Source organism: Mobula hypostoma, chromosome 4 (assembly GCF_963921235.1).
Source record: "Mobula hypostoma chromosome 4, sMobHyp1.1, whole genome shotgun sequence".
Taxonomy (NCBI): Eukaryota; Metazoa; Chordata; class Chondrichthyes; order Myliobatiformes; family Myliobatidae; genus Mobula; species Mobula hypostoma.
In genome coordinates this window covers 148,547,816-148,568,668 of record NC_086100.1, presented here as the reverse complement: position 1 = coordinate 148,568,668, position 20,853 = coordinate 148,547,816, and the positions used below count along the sequence as shown (strand labels likewise).

Here is a 20,853-nt window from a genome sequence, read left to right as displayed (position 1 = left end):
CAGCCCTGTATCTCTTTCACCAATCAACTTCCCAGCTCTTTACTTCACTCCACCCGCCCCCCCCAGTTTCACCTGTTACCTTGTGTTTCTCCCCCTTCTCTCCCCCCCCCACCTTTTAACTCTGACTCCTCACCTACTTGTCTCCAGTACCGCTGAAGGGTCTTGGCCTTAAACGTCGACTGTACTCTTTTCTATAGATGCTGCCTGGCCTACTGAGTTCCTCCAGCATTTTGTGTGTGTTGCATGTTTTATGATAAATTAACTTTGTCTTTATTATAATACAGAGACCATGGCTGAACCAGGCCCTGTCCCAACAGTGCTGCAAAAAGAGAGACGAGTGCTTGAACGACTGGTCAGTGTTCAAAGTAAGGGCAAATCTTGCTAGCTATTTCAGTCTTAATATCTTAAATTCTAGTTTAATGTTCTAATAGAATTTTTAAAAGCAATTTCATTATTAACGCAGCTTTCCACGTGTTTGAAGAATCATTCCCTCAGAAATGCCGCACCATGTTTCCATGAGCTGCAAAATAGCATCATCAAAAAAGGCAGCTTGCAATCAGGTTCCATTGTATATAACAGATTTTCTTTCAAGGTTGTTTGCTGCATCCAAGCGTAACTACTGTTTGGATGATTACATGAAAATCCATTGGAACTAAAGAAAACCTATAGTTTCAAGGAAAACTCTAAAATTTGGAAATAATTTAAAGTCCATTGGAGAATGTTGCACGTGCCGAGTCACTGCTGAGTATAAATACAGGTGTTCAGTAGTTCTCAAACAACTTTTGAGCAACAATGGGACAGTGGTCTAGTGCCAGGCCAGTAATCTCTGCCTCAATGTCAACAAGACGAAGGAGGTGGTTATTCACTTCAGGAAAGCCTGCACCACCTGCCCCACCTTTCACATTGGCAGTACAGCGTGGAAAAGGCAAGCAGTTTCAATCCCTGGGAGTGCTCATCTACAGATGCATCCCAGCACATTGCATCATTGTGTGGTGTGGAAACTGCACTGTGGCAGACAGTGGGGCTCTACAATGCATAGTTAGAACTGCACAACTCATCACTGGGTACCAGCCTACCCGCCGTGAAGGAGATCTATACAGAAAGGTGTTTGAAAAGGCCTTTTTTAATATATATTTACAGCTCTGTGGGGTCGAATGCTCTGATTAATTTTTCTTTTATTCACAGAAATGGTTGTCCTGGGGTTTTTCCATGGGAGGCTGGGGAGGATACTAATCTTATATGATTTTATTTTCGCTGCTTTTTCCTTATTGTTATGACTTATATATTGGACATGTTTGTTTTCACTGTATAAATCTCCATTTGGTTGATTTTTTTTTCCTGTAGCTATATGGTAGAAACGCATAAAAAAATTAATAAAAAGAAAGAAAAAGGCCAACAGTATCATGAAGGATCCCACTCACCTTGCTTATAGACTGTTTGTCCCACTCCATCAGGAAAGAGGTACACAGCATACGCATCAGGACCACTAGACTCAAAAACCGTTACTTCCCCAAGCCAACAGGCTGATCAACATCTCCACTCAATAACCACTTCACCATCCCCCACTACCACAATATACACATCACCGAGTGTCACCTATGTACATACAATCACTGTGTGTATAACCGTTACTTATTCATTGAGGTTTGTAGGAATGCATTTATATTTATTATAGTTTTTTGTGTTTTTATGTTTATTCTCTTTTCTTCAGATCCAGTGCAGCAGTCATTTCATTCTCCTTTACACTCATGTACTGATACATTCATGTAACTGTTTACAGTTACTGTACTGTAGATTTGCTAAGTATGCCCACAGGTAAAAGAATCTCGGGGTTGTACAGGTGACATGTTTGTGAGGTGAGGGCCTCGGTCAGTCAGCATTGACCATGGGTATTATGTCCCAGCTGTCTAGATACACAAGCCTGGGCAGGATGAAATGGAGAGCAAGCTGTTGCCTGTGTAACAAGCTCTCCCTCTCCACGCATCTGATCAACCCAAAGGAACGGCAGAGACTGATACAGTTTGTCACGGCAGTGTCATAGAGTTACCAGTCGGCATTGAACTCAGTGTAAGACTGCCTTACGGACTCCAGCTCTGGATCTTTCCCTTGGGGTTTACTCCTGAAGCCTTCTCCACACAGCGGAGGTTTGAGATCAGAGTTTTCCTTCTCCCAGATGAGCTGCCAACCATGGCTGATGAGCCCCATCTGCTCAAAGTGACAAGATTTAAGTTGCCAGTATCCCGCTTTTGCCCCTTGTCCTGTCAGTAGAAATGGTTCCGCCGGGCTTAGTAGCTAAGTCACACGTGAGGGTCAGGAGCAGAACTTGGTAATAAGAGGCTCTTTGAGCTGCACACAATTGGGAGCATTTAATAGGTAGTGGGAGCTTGTCCTTGTCCTGGCTACCTTAAGGAATCTGATATGTACTGTACGTACTCTGATAAATTTTACTTTGATCTTTGAAGAATGACAATAAATAACCTCAAATCTTGTAATTAATCTATCTTGTAAACATCCTAATATCATTGTTATAACTTAAAATGAAACTTGTGTTGCTGAATCAGCTTTGTGGTTTCTGTGTTCTACAATGCCATTGTAAGACATTTTATACAGCGGAAGTGACTGATTAGATTTAACTACCTATTTTGAAGATTAGATAGTTCAATATGCCAGGGTACGGCTAATTAGAAGGTATATTCTTAGGCCTGAAAGGCTTTATTTGCCTGGGTTGTAAGTTATCTGTAGATACAAACAAATTAATATCATGACAATTCTGCTCCCACCCACCCAGTACAGTACTCCAAGCAAAGATTCATCCATTCACTTAAAATGCATCTGAGTATTAATTCTATTAATGTTGATGGGAAAAGACTCTGGCCTTGTGAGGAAGCTTCACTGCCTCTGATATTCATGTGGCAAAGTTATAATTATACAACGTGTTCATAATTTGGCATAAAAATGACAGATACTTGGACATAGATGCTGGGATAATTAAGATCTTATTAGATTACACATCATGCTTGAGCCAAGAGTAATATTCAATTTGCCTGAAACACGGGCTTGTTCTGTTGGTCATTGTTAATGCCCTTACTCCAAGCATGAAAATATATGCTGCAGTGATGCAGTGTTTTAGTTGTCTTTCTGGTGCATCCGGATGTATTAACAAAAATTGGTCCTGCTATTTCAGGTAACAAGGACATGAAGGTAGAAGATTTTGTTGACATGACTAAGAATTATGCCAAGGGTATTTTACCGTCTGGCTTGATAGCCCAAGGAGAAGATGACAGCGTTGAAGGGAAACCACCTGAAGATATGCCGTTGCAACAGAAGGTAAAATTAAGAATGTGCCGAGTGTATTCTATAGATGATTTTGGCAAACTGCAGTTTCAGAAAGGAAGTAGAGTTCAGACTTTGACACTTAGTTTTGCAATATCCTGAGTGTGGTACAGAAAGCAATCACACTATTTGGTGAATTATCAAAATTGTGGTTTATAAAAGGAAAAAGGGCGGGTGAGCAGTCAGCTGTAAATAGTTCAGTGGTTCCTTTGAATACAGGTGAAAGTTCATACCAAAATCTTCCTCTTTTTTTGAATAAAAGCAGCACCAACTAAACAGGTTGAATTGAATTCCTACAGATTATGTATATTTCTTTAAGTGACTTCAAGTAAACATTGCTATTGATCCTTTAAATGCACATCACTGGGTTTCTGATCATTTTATTGGCCTATTGAACTGTAGTATTACCTTATAATTTGTCAATAGTGACATTGCCTTGTTGTAATTAATATAGTCAGCTTTCATCAATAGTAGGGGTTATAGCTTGATGAGCAGTTTTTGTTACCGATTGTATACAGGTTTAATATTTTAATATAATGAAGATTTTCTATCATCTTTTACAGATTCTGAAATACCCACTTCATGCCTTAATGGAAATAAAGGAACATCTAATTGAAATAGCCTCCAAAGCGGGAATGCATTGGTTGCAGACAATTATTCCACTCCACCATGTAAATGCCCTTATCTTTTTCTTCATAATTAGCAACTTGACAATAGATTTTTTTGCTTTCATTATCCCTCTAGTCATCTTTTACCTGTCCTTTATTTCCATGGTGATCTGCACTTTGAAAGTCTTTCAGGACAGTAAAGCATGGGACAATTTCAGGACAATGACTGACCTGCTGCTCCGCTTTGAACCAGATCTAGACGTAGAACAGGCTGAGGTAAATTTTAGTTGGAGTCACTTGGAACCACATATACACTTCATGCTCTCCGTGTTCTTTGTGATTCTTTCCTTTCCGGTAGCAGACAAAAATTGGATTCCTTGTTCAGAGCTTTCAGTCATTGCTATTTTCTTCTTGATAACATCTTATATGAGCTTGAGTTCATGTGCAGAGCCATACACACGGTGGGCTCTCATTACAGAAATTTCATGGTCAGTATTGGGATTCTTTCGCTCTCTTCCTGATGGTTGGTACTATCTAAAGGTCCTTGGGCAAGATATTATAACCATCACGATAGGTAAAAACTTTGTACTGAATTTAGGTCTGCCCTGTGTCTTATACTGTTTCTTGTTCTACTTGTTCTTCAGAATGGCACGACTGAGGAACTTTAAAGGTACCTACTGCTTCTTAATTCCTTACCTTGTCTGCTTTATGTGGTGTGAACTTGCAATAGTCTTACTTAAGATATCCACAGGAATAGGTCTTATAAGGGCATCAGTTGGCTACTTCCTGTTTCTCTTTGCCCTGCCCATCCTCTTGATAGGACTTGCATTAATGTTTGTGATCCAGGTAATAAAATGGTTTATTTCCATGGAATTGATCAAGATTATTGTCACCATTGTTTTGTGCATTATTCCTGTTGTCCTCCACATGTGGACAAAATCAACTGGCACCTTACTGGGCTTAGTCAAGTCTCTGACTAGGAGCTCAATTGTAAAGCTCATCCTGGTTTGGCTCACCGCCATAATGATGTTCTGCTGGGTATATGTGTATAGATCAGAAGGAATGAAGGTGTATAACTCCACCTTAACTTGGCAGCAGTACAGCTTGGTTTGTGGCCCTCGTGCCTGGAAAGAGACTAACATGGCCAGAGTTCAGATGCTTTGTGGCCATCTTGAGGGACACAGAGTCACATGGACTGGAAGATTCAAGTATGTTCGTGTTGTAGACATTGACAACAGTGCAGAGTCTGTGATAAATTTGCTTCCATACGTCATAGGTGATTGGATGAGGTGCTTGTATGGCGAGCCATATCCGGAGTGTGATTCCCAAAATGTGTCAGTGGTTGAGGATGACCTTTGTCGTCTCAAATTCCTCACAAAGCACACCTGCCATCTTAAAAGATTTTGTCATTATAAGTTTGAAATAACTGTTGGCATGCCATTTAATACAAATGGAAATGAGGTGCTTGAAGATGATGCAACTAAAGATATTGTACTGAGAGCTAGCAATGAGTTCAAGAATGTTCTGCTGAACTTGGTGCAAGGAAGTGTGGTGGAATTCAGTACCATTTTGGAGGGCAAATTGGGTAGTAAATGGCCAGTCTTTGAGCTGAAAGCCATCAGGTGCCTCAACTGCATGTCGAAGTTAATACCACCAACAGCAAGGCAGGTTAAAATTGAACATGATTGGAGAGGCACAGTAAAGCAAGCTTTCAAATTTGCTTTCAATTTTTTCTTCGAGCCAGTCATCTGTGCTTTATAAAGCTCGATTTTTGCCTTTCAATCTATTCTTGCTGTATAAGCTCCTGCTTCCTTGAGGAGTATGCTGCAGCACATTTATGCCACAAACCCGAACCTCCAACTCATTGGAATGAATGAATGCGCATTAGGCAATAAAATGCACATTACCTAGTTCAATTTTATTGTTATCTGGACCAATCATCATGGTTATGTAGGAAAGGAAAGAAGAATTACCAATCTTTAGGAAGAGGTGCAGTCGACATTTCGGGCCGAGACCCTTCGTCAGGACTAACTGAAGGAAGAGTTAGTAGAGATATGAGAGGGGGAGGGGGAGATCCAAAATGATAGGAGAAGACAGGAGGGGGAGGGATGGAGCCAAGAGCTGGACAGGTGATTGGTAAAGGGGATATGAGAGGATCATGGGACAGGAGGCCCGGGGAGAAAGATGGGGGAGGGGGCCTCGAGGATGGGCAAGCGGTATAGTCAGAGGGACAGAGGGAGAAAAAGGAGAGTGAGAGAAAGAATATGTGTATAAAAATAAGTAACAGATGGGGTACGAGGGGGAGGTGGGGCATTAGCGGAACTTCAGTTAGTCCTGACGAAGGGTCTCGGCCTGAAACGTCGACTGCACCTCTTCCTAGAGATGCTGCCTGGCCTGCTGCGTTCACCAGCATCTGCAGAATTCCTGTTGTTTGTTGTTTACCAATCTTTTTCTGGATTGCAATATTTGGGACATGTGGGACATGTGCTTCATATGATCTTAAGTGGCTGTGCTGCTACTATCTACTCCTTCAGTCTGAGCTACTTTAAATCAGAGATTAGATGGTTGTGAATTATTTTGAACAAGGTGCTTAAAACTGTTAACTAGTAAGGTACTTATCTATCACAATGCAAAAGAGTTGACTTTAAAAAAGGCTAAATAACAAATCATGTACTTACTATGTATGTTACAGTTCCATAGATTACTGGAATGTACATATGTGGCCATACTTATTTACTAGAAAATATACTGTAAGAGGTCTCAGTGAAATGGCATTCTAAGCTTCCTCGGGTTTTGCCTTTGCATGAAATAAGTTTGAATTTAAGTAATGTCACCTGGTTTTAAAATGCAGGGGAAGACTTCAGTCACATTTAAAAGACAAATTACTCTATCCACACGAGGTTTTTATTGAATAATCATACTTTGCATCACTCGTATTATTTTCATCTGAAACTGTACTTGTATATTACTGAGAGATCACTGGATTCTATAAAGGGTACTTAAATTTGCATTTTTAATAGATGGTATATTTTATTTCTTGTTAGAGACCTAAGATAATATGGTCAACCTATGATGTTGTACCATTAGAGATGCTCAGAGGTCACTCAGTTATTCTACAAAATTAATTTGAGAACACAGAACTTGAATGCCAGGAATTTGATTCCATCACAGTGAGGATATGAAGATCCACTTCTGTTTTTTAAAAATACATGTAATGAGCTGGGAAATATTCCTCTTCCCTCCAAAATCTGCCAGACAGGTGCACTGTCATGTAACATGGGCAAAATAATTATAGCATACCTGTTGTTAAGCCTTTAACCAATAAATGGAAAGCTGTTTTTAAATTTCATTGTAATATTCTCTGAGCATAGGATTTTGGTGATGACCAATGAAGGAATAGGTTATGATTAACGAATAATTGGTCCATTCTTGGACTTAGCACCTTAAATCTCAAATGACTGAGAAATTGACCAAGATTTGGGCATTTATAATGGATAGTTCAAAAACTGTTGGTCTCAGTAAAATTAGTTTACTACCATCTTGGTTTGTGCAATTATTAATTGGATCTTATGTGAGTATTTTAATCACCTTTAATCAGACTTCTGGTTCATGAAACTTATTTGCCTCTGACCAAATAGTATAATGTATGTGTACGGAAAGATGCTGCTGTTTGCCAGCATTATGCATTGCATAATCATGTCAATCAGTGTGAGGTGTTGATTTCCAAAGATCAACCTTTCAAACTTTTGTGAACTATTATAAATGTTTAAAAGCTAAATATGGTTGAAAAAAAAAACAAATGTTAAGCCATTTGATTTTATAGTTTCTAAATAGAAAATCAGAATTTAAAGGAGAGTTTTAATCTTCCATTACAGTCGGAGCATTACTTTGAACATTACTTTCAATAAAGCCAGCAATTTTCACTGGTTTTATGAAAACCCTTTTCTGTGTAAGACGAGGGGGAAGAGTAAAAGATAAGCTAGCATGGGAAGTTGTTAACTACTACAACAAGATACTTGGTCATACATTTCTGGTTCTAGAAGTAGTCATAAGTAATAGGGTTAGCATAATGGAAGTGGGGCAATATTTCGTACGAGCACTTGGATGTTGCATTCAGTATGATTAGATCTATCATACCTCTGCAGGGAGACATGAAATGCTGAGATTAAATCACAAAATTATATAGCTGAACTTAAAGTAATAAAATTCTTTTTTTCATAAATGGTACTTTTAAACTATTTCTGTAATGCAAATTCCAAATCAACAGAAGACTACACTTTTGTGAATGGATTTGGCATCTGTTTGTCCGACACTATTTTGAGTTAAAACATAATTAAAAGCTAAATGCATGCACTGTTTCCCAACGAAGGCTTATAATTCATGACCCTTTGTAATAATTTAAAATGTTTCTTAACCTAATTAGTCAAATGCTTCACAGGAATTGAATTTGTTTCATGCTGCTTTTACTAGAAATCACAGTTCATTGAGTAATCAGTTTTTACTTTGAAGTGCCTGATGCTGACCTTTCAGTGTGGCCCTGTAACCCTGTTATTAAGTATTCATCAGTTTAAACAGGATAGAGAAGCAGACAATACATTTGGAGTAATTTCGTTGAAGTGTTACTTACTGTTGTATAAAGATCAACACTAAATCCTGAGAAATAAAACCTGGTGCCTATGGAGTTATCATTGAACTGAATTTTTTTTTAATTGCAAAAGTCTTACATGAACTTATGTTCACTATTGATGGTTATTTTCTTAAGCTTTATCATTTATTTAAAATATTGTGACAGTACATATTAGCTTGAATTACATCTGCACAAAAACTGGTATGGGCATTGTATTAATGCTTGTACGATGTATTACCAAAGAACCTTAAACTTCTGTTATTCTTAAATAAAGGTACTTCTTGACCTGTTCAGTTTGTCTTTTATTCTTGTTACATTTGCAAACATACAAAACTTTTGGTACAAGGAATTTAGTTAGAATTGTATACTCTAGTAAAGGGTCCATCTTTGGGGATAAAGTGGGATGGAGAGTGATGCATTACAATATTTGTTCCCTAAAGATTTGAGCTTCATTGTGGGAATAGACACAAGCAACTGGACTGTGGAAATAATGGGTTAGTGTTTTTCTTAAATGAATTTAAAACTTGCATCAAATTTCTTCGTGGAATTATCAATCTCAAAACAATGACAGAATTTGGATTGTCAAGAGCCAAAAGAATTGCTGATGACTTTCAGCTATGCAGAACTGCAGAATGTGTCTTCAAATTGACTCCCCCATGGATAATAATATTTTTCCATCTGTGTGATTAGGCATAGTGAAGAAAGAGTTTAATTTTGGTTTTTATAGGGTTTTAGAATTATTGCCCATGAACCTTTGATTAGATCTGATTAGACAGACAGTTCTTATCACTTTGGGGTTGGAATGCACGACATTGACGCCAGGGGGTCAATGATTGCACCCAATGGAGGCCACCATTAGGACCCAGTGTGAGTTACAGGTCATGGAAGGACTGTTTGATGTTTTGAGATTTATGTGATTGGACTATCCTTTATATTGATCCCCCTCATTTTTTCAGTGTTTTCTTTCTTGAGGTCGTTTGGCAGGTGGGGGTGGGGAGAGAGAGGGGGAGGGTTTTTATACTACCATCACTGCTGTTTGTTTTTCTGTGGGGGAGGGGTTGGGATATGTTGCTATTGTTGCTGTCTTTTTCTGCAAGGGGGGGTGGAGGATTATTATTATTTTTTTTCTATGGGGGAGGGAGTTGGAAATTGTTATTGTTTCTGGGTTTTTTCCTGCCGGGGAGGGGGTGGGGGATACTGGGGTTTGTTCCTTTCTTTTCCATGTGTATATCATGGCTAACTGGAGAAGACAAATATCAGAGTTGTACATGCATATGCTGGCAATAAAATGAACTCTGTGCAAAGTTTGTCGAATTTTCATCATCTTCCCTTTTTTAAAAAACAAAACCACGCTTGTCATTTTGAAGGAGTGTGGTCAAGATTGATTCCAAGGATGATAGTTCTGAAGGGTAAAGAAAGATTATATTGAAACTTGGTATTTGATATTCGGGATACAGGGAGGATGTTTTACCTGGCTTGAAGAATCTAGAACCAAGAGTTGATATTTTAGAACAAAGGCAAGGTTATTTTGAGCTAAAGATGAGACACATTTTGAGAGGAAAGGGTTATGAATCCTTGGAGAACTCTGTTCTGGATGGCAGCAGAGGTTCAGACACTGTGTTCATTCAAAACAAATGGTGATTCCTAGATATCAAGGCAATATAGAAGCAACACTCACAATACGCTGGAGGAACTCAGCAGGTTGGGCAGCATCCGTGGAAACGATGAGTCGACGTTTCGGGCCGGAACCCTTCGAGGCAATATAGAATCTGGATGGTGCAGAAAAATGGCATGGAATTCTGTTCTTGTTAAATTAGAAAGATAGTAAGGGCTAAGTAGCCCACTCTACAATTATTAATGTGTTCATTACTAAAATACGAAAAAGTATGGGGCCAAATCATTTAAAAATGCAATGAAAATGAATGTGGGGAAGACTAACTTCAGGGTTGTATAGTGCATACATATTTTGATGATAAATGTAATTTTAATCTTTGAAGCAGCTTATTACCTTGCAATAAAATTGAAAGTAATCAATAAATAATCACATTTCCTTTGATTGAATTTAGATGCTTTTGTAATTTTGATTTTAAAATAAAACTTACTTAATTCCCCTGGTTTATAATTTGCTTAATTTTTAGGAGAAATTTGAAATCCAAAGCTATATATTTTGGCTGTTGTGGTTTAGTATTCAGAATGGCATCGAAGAGAACAATTTAATACAAATATATTTAGGTAAAAATAGCAAACTAAAAACCAGGTGGCATAGGGTTTATGTTGAGCTGTGAAAACTTTAAGAGGGACCCTTGAGGCAATTTGGTATGCTTATCCCCCCACTTTACTCATTTTATACATGTAGTTAACTACAGCTCCAATGCTCTATTTAAGTTTGCTGATGATACCAAGTTGTTGGCTGCTTCAAAGGTGGTGATGAATCAGCATATAGAGGGAGATTGAAAATCCGGTTGAGTGAGGCCACAATGCCCTCTCTCTTTACATCAGAAAGCCAATGAACTGATTATTGACTGCAGAATGAAGAAGCTGGCTATGGACTGCTTCGATTCAATGGACTGGGCTGTATTAAAGGACTCAAAGGATCTGGGCAAATGTGCCACAGTTGTCATGGTCTTCATAAAGACAGTCATGGGTGAGCCTTCCCCAACTACAATCCCTGGATAAACCAAAACATCCACAATCTGCTGAGGGCCAGATCAGTGGTGTTCATGTCTGGCAACCAAGAAAAATACAAGATATACAGGTATAACCTCCGGTAAGCCACATGATATGCAAGATGGGAACTCTGGGCCAAACTTGAATCATGGGGCTTGAATATTGTCACCTCCGACAAAGTGAAACAAAGCAACGCATGTGATGATGTTTCACTCCCAGATGAGCTGAATGCCTTTTTATACTGGCTTTGACCAACAAAACATGGAGGCACTTTCACAAACTCTCACAGCCACCAATGACCCTGTGATTTCAGTATCTGAGGGCAACATGAGAGTATCCTTCCGGAGGGCATGCCCACAGAAAGCATCTGGCCGAGTACTGAAGACCTGTCCTATTCAACTGGCTGATGTGGTCAAAAAACTATAGCAGCAAAAACCTCAACAATCCCTTGACTACTCGCAATTAATTAAAGAAGAAAACTTAAGACAAAAAATTTACAATTGAAGTAAGGAATAGATTTCAAAGTCTAGAAATAGAATCTGTTGAAGATGATAGCAATCATGTAGAAATGAAATTTAACTCTCTGAAAGATGCCTTGGTAGAATCAGCTGTGTACATGCTTCTGGACACATCTTCAGTGATGTTCCTGGAATCATCGGGTGTTTCAGGTCTTTCAACATCATACAACCTCCTCCAGGTGACCCAGCCGGGGCTGATCAGACCCCAGCTTGTGTCCAGATGGCTAGCTACTTATGACTCCATGGCTCCCCTCTTTTGAGCCACAGCCATCTTGAGGCCCTCTCTGCCGCATCGGTGGTACTGCGGATGGCTCTCCTCTTCCTCTCTCCCTCGATGCCCAAAATGCTGAAGGCTCTAACTAAGGAACAGGCTGCGAATCCCCTACAATCAACCTCCACTGGGAGACACCTCGCTCTCCATCCAGCCTACTGACAGTTGCTGAGCAGTCCTGCGTACTTGGAGAGCTTCCTTTCAAAGGCCTCTTCCAAGCTATCTTCCCATGGGATTGTTAGCTCCAGCAGCACCACTTGCTTAGTAGACTCAGACACTAGGACAATGTCCGGTCGCAGGGTGGTGGCTGTGATATGGTTGGGGAACTTCAGCTGCCCTTCGAGGTCCACCAACGGCTGCCAGTCCCTTGCAGAGGTCAGAATGCCTGCAGATGTTCTTTTAACAACACACATCAAAGTTGCTGGTGAACGCAGCAGGCCAAGCAGCATCTATAGGAAGAGGTACAGTCGACGTTTCAGGCCGAGACCCTTCGTCAGGACTAACTGAAGGAAGAGTGAGTAAGGGATGTTCTTTTGACAGGTTTTGGCTGCTCCTCAGCTCTGAAAAAGGCAATGGCCTGCTTGGAGGGTCAGGACCGCTTTGCCCACTCAACTCCTGCGCTGATGGCTTCAGCGATGGTCTTCAGGACCTGATCATGCCTCCACCTGTACCGTCCCTCACCAAGTGCCCTTGCACAGCTGCTGAGGATGTGCTCCAGGGTTCCTCGCTTGGAGCACAGTGGGCACGCAGATGATTCTGCCTTGCCCCATGAAAATCAGTGATTCCTAAAAAAAATCACAAAGAATAAATGGATGACAGATGAAATCAAAAATCTAATGGAAGAAAGGAGACTGAAGAAAGCAAATCCTATGGATTATAAATTCTTAGATAATGAAAGTTAAAAGCTTATGTCAAAAAGCCAAAGAAGAATTGTGAGCAAATAGAAAGAATCCCTATTATTGATTCAAAAAGGATACATCAACAATTCAAGAATATCACTGGTAAAAAGCTCCTCTGCTCTTCAGGTGGATGTTTGAAAGCAAAGGACAGTACTATTATCATGGAAAAAGATGAGATTATGAACAGATGGACTGAGTATATTCAGGAATTATTTGAAGACGATCGAGGCGAAAGACCAGAAATTAAAAAGAACATTGAAGGTCCAAGTATTTTAAAATCTGAAGTTCGTAATGTAATAAATAAGATGAAGGAAGGAAAGGCAGCAGGTAATAGAACAAATTATTGCCCTTAAAGATTATAGAATTGAAAAGCTTACTGATTTAATCAATGACATTTATGAGACTGGAATAATGCCAGAAAAGATGAAGAAGCAGTATCACTCTTTCAAAGAAACCTGGAGCAATAGAATGTGAATTACATAGGACATAAGTTTAATGAGTCATATCACTAAGATACTTCTAAGAATTTTGATGCCAAGAGCTAAAAGTAAAATACAAGCTGAAATAGGTAAAAAAAAAACAATGTGGCTTTGTGGTATGGTACAAGAAACGCAATATTGATGTTAAGGATACTATCAGAATGAGCTATTCAAGTGTAAAAAGATTTTTGTTTGTTTTATTGACTACACAAAAGCATTTGATAAAGTGAAGCACAATAAATTATTTGAAATATTACAGGAAACTCAATCTAGATTCGAAGGACCTCCACCTAATTAGAAATCTGTACTGGGAACAAACTGCTGCTGTAAGAATAGATGGAGAAGTGAGTCAGTTTACAAAAATCAAGAGAGGCGTTAGACAAGGGTGTGTTTTCTCCCGATTTGTTTAATGTGTACAGTGAAACAATATTACAAAAAATAAGAGACATCTTGGGAATCAAAGTTGGCGGTGAAAACATCTATAATTTCAGCTATGCAGATGACACTGTTAATTGCAAGTAAGGAGGAAGAACTACAAAACTTAATTGATATAGTTGTTGAAGAAAGTGCAAAAATAGGTCTATCTATCAATTGCAAAAAGACAATGTATGGTGATATCCACAAAGAAGGAGAATCCTATCTGCAGGCTGAAAGTAAACGGGGAAGACATAAAACAAGTACAGAACTTTTGCTACCTAGGAAGCTGGGTGACATCAGATGGCAGGAGCAACATGGACATCAAAAGAAGAATAGGGATTGTTCGGCATGGACTAGAAGGGCCAAGATGGCCTGTTTCCATGCAGTAATTGTTAATTGTTACATGGATGGCAAAAGACACCTTTACAAGAATGAAGAGTGTACTGACCAACACTAAACTAGACATGACAACCCACCTCAGAGCACTGAAATGTTACATTTATCCAGTTATGTTATATGGATCAGAATGTTGGACAATATCTAGTAACATGAGGAAACGAATTGAAGCAGCAGAGATGTGGTTTTTGAGGAGGATGCAAAGAATATCATGGACAAAGTGAATATCTAATGAGGATGTCATGAACAGAGCAAGCACAAAAAGAGAAATAATGTGTGAGATCATGAAAAGGCAACGCGACTTTATTGGACATGTGATTAGAAAGAGGAGTTACAATACACGGGTAATTATGGGAAAGATTGAAGCGAAGAAAGCAAAAGGAAGGCGAAGACAAATGATGATGGAGACAGCAGCCAGAGAACTGGAAATGAATACCAATGAACTGATCCACTTGACCTGAAACAGGAGTGTGTGGGCCATGGCAGTCAAAGCTCAAACTGGGCATGGCACCTGATGATGATGATGATGATGATGTGGTTACTGGCATCTTTAACCTCTTGCTTTGACAGTCTGAGGTACTCATCTGCTTCAATTATACTGGTGCCCATGGTAACATGCCTCAATGACTGTTGTACACTTACTCTACATCCACTGTAATTAAGTGCTTTGGGAGGTTGGTGATGAACCATCTCAACTCCTGCCTGAGAATTGACTTGGATCCACTCCAGTTCACAACAGGTCAACATCAGGTTCCATTTCATTGGCTCTTCATTCAACACTGGAACGTCTGGATAGTGAAGATGCTTACAACAGGCTGCACCTCTGCATTCAACATTATCACCCCTTCATAAGCTCCAAGACCTGGGCTTCAATACCTCCTTTTGTAACTGGATCCTGATTTCCTCACTTGCAGACCCCAGTCAGTTCAGATTGGCAACAACGCCTCCTCCATAATCTCTATCAGCACAGGTGCACCACAAGGCTGTGTGCTTAGCCCCCTGCTCTACTCACTGTATAGTTATGACAGGTTAAGTGCAGCTCCAATCTCAGTGAAAGTTTGCTGATGACACCACTGTTGTTGGCCAAATCAAAGGTGGTGATGCATCAGCATATAGGAGAGAGACTGAAGATCTGGCTGAATGGTGCCACAACAACAACCTCTCACTCAATATCAACAAAACCATAAAGATGATTATAGACTTGAGGAGGAGGAAACCAGAGGTCTATGAACCAGTCCGCATTGGGGATCGGAAGTGGAGAGTGTCAACAACTTTTAAGTTCCTTAGCATTAGTATTTCAAAGAATTTGTCCTGGGTTCAGCAGGTAAGTGCCATTACAAAGAAAGCACAGCAACACCTCTACTTTCGTAGAAGTTTGTGCAGATTCAACACGTCATCTAAAACTTTGACAAACTTCTCTAGATGTGTGGAGGAGTGTATGTTGACTGGTTGCATCACGGCCTGGAATGGGAACACCAATTCCCTTTGACGGAAAAAACCTACGAAAAGTGGGTACAGGCTGCCCATCACAGATAAAGCCCTCCCCACCACTGAGCACCTTTAAACAAGGAGCATGGTTGCCAGAAAGCAGCATCCATTGTCAGTGACCCCCACCATCTAGGCTATTCTGTCTTCCCACTGCTGCTATTACGAAGGAGGCACAGGAGCCTCAGGACTCACACCACCAGGTTCAGGAATGGTTATTACCCCTCAACCGTATGGCTTCTGAACCAGAGGGGATTACTCCATTTCACCCTAACACTTAACTTACTCCACAAACCATGGACTTCCATTTAAGGACTCTTCAACTCATATCCTCAATATTTATTGCTTATTTATTTATTTATTTATTATTATTATTTTTTTTTTCTTTTGCAATTGCCCAGTTTCTCTATTGCACATTGGATTTTTTTTTGCAATTGTGTCCAGTTTTTAATTCTATTGCTTCTTTGTCTTTGCTGTGAATGCACCATAGAACACTACAGCATAGAAAACAGGCCATTTGGCCCTTCTAGTCTGTGCCAAAACATTATTCTGCTAGTCCCATTGACCTGCATCCAGTCCATATCCCTCCAGAGCTCTCCCATCCATGTACCTATCCAATTTATTCTTAAAACTTAAGAGTGAGCCTGCATTTACCACGTCAGATGACAGCTCATTCCACACTCCCACCACTCTCTGAGTGAAGTTCCCCCAAAATGTTCCCCCTTAACTTTTCCCCTTTCACCCTAAAGCCATGTCATCTTGTATTTATCTCCCCTAATCGAAGTGGAAAGAGCCTATTCATGTATACTCTGTCTATATCTCTCATAATTTTGTAAACCTCTGTCAAATCTCCCCTCATTCTTCTACGCTCCAAGGAATAAAGTCCTAACCTGTTCAGTCTTCTCCTGTAACTCAACTCCTGAAGACCTGGCAACATCCTAGTAAGTCTTCTCTGCACTCTTTAGATCTTATTGATATCCTTCCTATAGTTAGGTGACCAGAACTGTACACAATACTCCAAATTGGGCCTCACCAATGTCTTATACAACCTCCCCATAACATCCCAACTCCTATACTCAATAAACAACAGGAATATACTCAATACTTTGATTTATGAATGCCAGGATGCCAAAAGCCTTCTTTACAACCCTGTCTACCTGTGACACCACTTTCAGGGAATTATATATCTGAACTCCCAGATCTCTTTGTTCCTCCGCACTCCTCAGTGCCCTACTATTTACTGTGTATGTCCCACCTTGATTTGTCCTTCAAAATGCAACACCTCACACTTGTCTGCATTAAATTCCATCTGCCATTTTCTGGCTCATTTTTCCAGTTGGTCCAGATCCCTCTGCAAGTATTGAAACCCTTCCTCGCTGTCCACAACGCCTCCAATCTTAGTGTCATCAGCAAACTTTCTGATCCAATTTACCACATTATTATCTAGGTCATTGATATAGACAAACAACAATGGTCCCAGCACAGATCCTTGAGGCACACCACTAGTCACCGGCCTCCAGTCTGAGAAGCAAGAATCCATTACCATGCAAACATGAGGAAATCTGCAGATGCTGGAATTTCAAGCGACACACATAAAAGTTGCTGGTGAACGCAGCAGGCCAGGCAGCATCTCTAGGAAGAGGTACAGTCAACGTTTCGGGCCAAGACCCTTCGTCAGGACTAACTGAAAGAAGAACTAGTAAGGGATTTGAAATTGGGGGGGAGAGAGGGGAAATCCGAAATGATAGGAGAAGACAGGAGGGGGGGGATGGAGCCAAGAGCTGGACAGTTGATTGGCAAAAGGGATATGAGAGGATCATGGGACAGGAGGCCTAGGGAGAAAGAAAAGGGGGAGGGGGGAAGCCCAGAGGATGGGCAAGGGGTATTGTGAGAGGGGAAAGAGGGAGAAAAAGGAGAGAGAGAAACAGAATATGTGTGTATAAATAAATAAATAACGGATGGGGTACGAGGGGGAAGTGGGGCATTAGCAGAAGTTTGAGAAGTCAATGTTCATGCCATCAGGCATTACCACTCTGTCTTCTTCCCACACAGCCAATTTCGAATTCAGTTTACAACCTCTTCATGGATACCTAGTGTCTGAACCTTCTGAACTAACCTTCCATGTGGGACCTTGTTAAAGGCCTTACTAAAGTCCATGTAGACAAAATCCACAGCCTTTCCTTCATCTACTTTCTTGGTAACCTCCTCAAAAAACTCTACAAGATCTGTTAAACATGATCTACCACGCACAAAGCTATGCTGACTATCCTTAATCAGTCCTTAGCTGTCCAAATACTTGTATATCTGATCTCTCAGAATGCCTTCCAATAATTTACCTACTACTGATGTCAGGCTCACCAGTCTATAATTACCTGGTTTACTTTTGGAGCCTTTTTTAAACAACAGAACAACATGAGCTACCCTCCAATCTTCCGGCACCATACCCGTGGCTAAGGACTTCTAAACTCCCCGAGCAGAACTAGCAAACCTACCTGCAAGGATGTTACTCTCCCTCCAGTTCAGGTGCAAACCGTCCCGTCGGAACAGTTCCTACCTTCTCTGGAACAAAGCCCGATTGTCTAGAAACATGAAGCCCTCCCTCCTGCACCATCTCCTTAGCCACGTATTTAGCTGCATTATCTTCCTATTTCTAGCCGCACTAGCACGTGGCAGGGGTAGCAATCCTGAGACTGCAACCCTGGAGGTCCTGTCCTTCAACTTTGCACCTAACTCCCTATACTCTCTTTGCAGGACCTCCTCCTCCTTCTAATCCACGTCATTGGTCCCACATAGAGCATGACATCTGGCTGCTCACCCCCCACCCCGCAAGAATATCGAGAACTTGATCTGAGATATCGTGGACCCTGGCAGCAGGGAGGCAACAGCTCATCCGAGATTCTCAATCTCTCCCACAGAACCTCTTATGCCCCGCAACTATCGAATCCTCTATCACTACTGTTCTCTTCTTTTCCCTCCTTCCCTTCTGAGCTGAGGGTTCAGTCTCGGTGCCAAAGGCTTGACCACTACAACTTGTCCCTGGTAGGTCATCCCCACCAACACTATCCAAAGTGGTATCCTTATTGTTGATGGGAATGGCCACAGGGGTGCTCTGCTCTTTCTGTCTACTCCCCTTCCCTCTCCTGACAGTCACCTAGCTTCCCGCCTCCTGACTTTTAGGGGTGACTGTCTCCCTGAAACTCCTGTCTATTTCTGCCTCTGCCTCCCGAATGATCCGAAGTTCATCCAGCTCCAGCTCCCTAACATAGTTTGTCAGGAGCTGCAGCTGAATGCACCTTTTACAGGTGTAGTCATCAGGGACAATTGTGCTGTCCCTGACTTCCCACATACAGAGCACTCGACTGCCCTAACCACTGCCTCCACTACCTACTTCTAAGTTAATTAAATTAATTAAAGGAACTGACCCGGCTTTACCTCACTGGGAGCAGGCTCGTCCTCAGCCTCTGCTCGCCGAAGCCTTTTGAGCCAAAACCTCAAAGCTCCACTCCTACCCTGAGCCACTCATGCACTGGCCGCTCCTCTTCAGTTACCCCTCCATTTATTTGTGTCTGCCGATATCTTAAGTACTCACTCCCTCTAATCAACACTGTTTAACCCTCCATGCTCCTTTTTAAAGCACACTCACCTGAGCTGCCTCCCAGCACTCAGTGCTCTCCCGAGCCTTTCACTCCTCCTCCAGCTGCGACCGTTCCTCGATCACACTGTCCACAAGAAAATGAATCGCTTGGTAGTGTATGGTGATGTATATGTGTTTTGATAATAAATTTACTTTGCAGTTTGACTTGAAGTCCATGAGCTAGTCCTCATTAGGGAAACAGAGGTGGAGATGGTCAATAGCTTTAAAGTCCTTGGTGTTATATACCTGAGGATTTGTCATGGAACTAGGAGGTAAGTGTCTTCACAAAGGAAGCACAATAGCACCTCTAATTTCTTAGAGGTTTGTGTAGATTTGGTACGTCACCAAAAACATTGACTAATTTCCATAGGTGTACAGTGGAGAGCATCCTAACTGTTTGCATCACAGCCTGGTAATGGAAGCACCAATGCCGAGGAACAGAAAAGTGGTGGATGCAGCCCTATCCATCACAGGCAAGGTCCTCCTCATCACTGAGTATTTACGTGGCGCATTGTCACAAGAAAGCATCATCCATTAGTAAAGACCCCATCCATGACCTCTCTTCATTATTACCATTAGGTAGGAGATATCGGGTAGAGCCAAGTTTATGAAGAAATATTACCCTACAACTATCAGGCTCCTGCACCAGCATAGTTAACTTTATTCCCCATTACTCTAAACTGAACCTATAATCAGCAGCCTCACTTTCAAGGGTTCTTTGCAACTGATGTTCTCAATTTAACTTTTATTTTCACAATATGACTTTTGAACAGGTGTTTCAGTCTGTCTGTTTATGTATAGTTTTTCACTAAATTCTATTGCACTTTTCCTGTAAATGCCAACAAGAAAATGAATCTCAAGGGAGTATATGGTAACATATATAATATTTTATTATTGTATACACTTCAACCACTTACTCTGTGTGAAGTTGAGTTCAAAATCAACTTATCAAAATATATAAATATACAATATCGAGAATAAATCTATTTTGAACTTAGAACTTCACACAAAGGGTGATGCATGTACAGAATGAGCTGCCAGAGGAAGTGATTGAAGTGTGTACAATAATAAAATTTTAAATACATTAGGACAGGAGGAATTGAGGAATTTGGGCCAAATGCAGGCAAATGGTGATGGACAAATTGGGCCCAAGGGGCTGATTCTATGCTAGCGATGATTTCTTCTGCAACACCTTGCATTACATGCCACAAGATGGCACCATAATACTTAACTTGAATGAATATAATTGAGCTCTGCATGGAGGATCCTACCAACAATCTTCCATATGTTTTCTATTTGCAATTTGCCTTACCATGAACTTCATCTTCTGACTTAATACAGGAGTGTGAATAGAGCTTTTACAACAGTAATTTCAAAATATTTCTCCCATTTAGTGAATTAAAAGATTCGAACTGCAATTACTACCACCATCTCTTCCTCATTCCTTCATTCGCCCCAGTTTCCTCCTTCCCAAAACCCACCCACCACCAATCAATTACACAAAATAAAATTATGGAAT

The 20,853-nt window shown here is 40.7% G+C and overlaps 1 protein-coding gene across 1 annotated transcript in view; it reads left to right on the top strand.

Annotated features, from left to right (window-relative positions):
* The window catches only part of wfs1b (Wolfram syndrome 1b (wolframin)), a 43,780-nt gene extending 34,928 nt beyond the window's left edge, over window positions 1-8,852 (top strand). Inside the window, exons 5-7 of the mRNA XM_063046685.1 lie at window positions 285-365; window positions 3,185-3,327; window positions 3,897-8,852. Of these exons, the coding sequence (XP_062902755.1) occupies window positions 285-365; window positions 3,185-3,327; window positions 3,897-5,702 (2,030 nt within the window). The 3' untranslated portion in view covers window positions 5,703-8,852. The remainder of the gene's footprint in view (window positions 1-284; window positions 366-3,184; window positions 3,328-3,896) is intronic.
* Window positions 8,853-20,853: the final 12,001 nt, after the last annotated feature.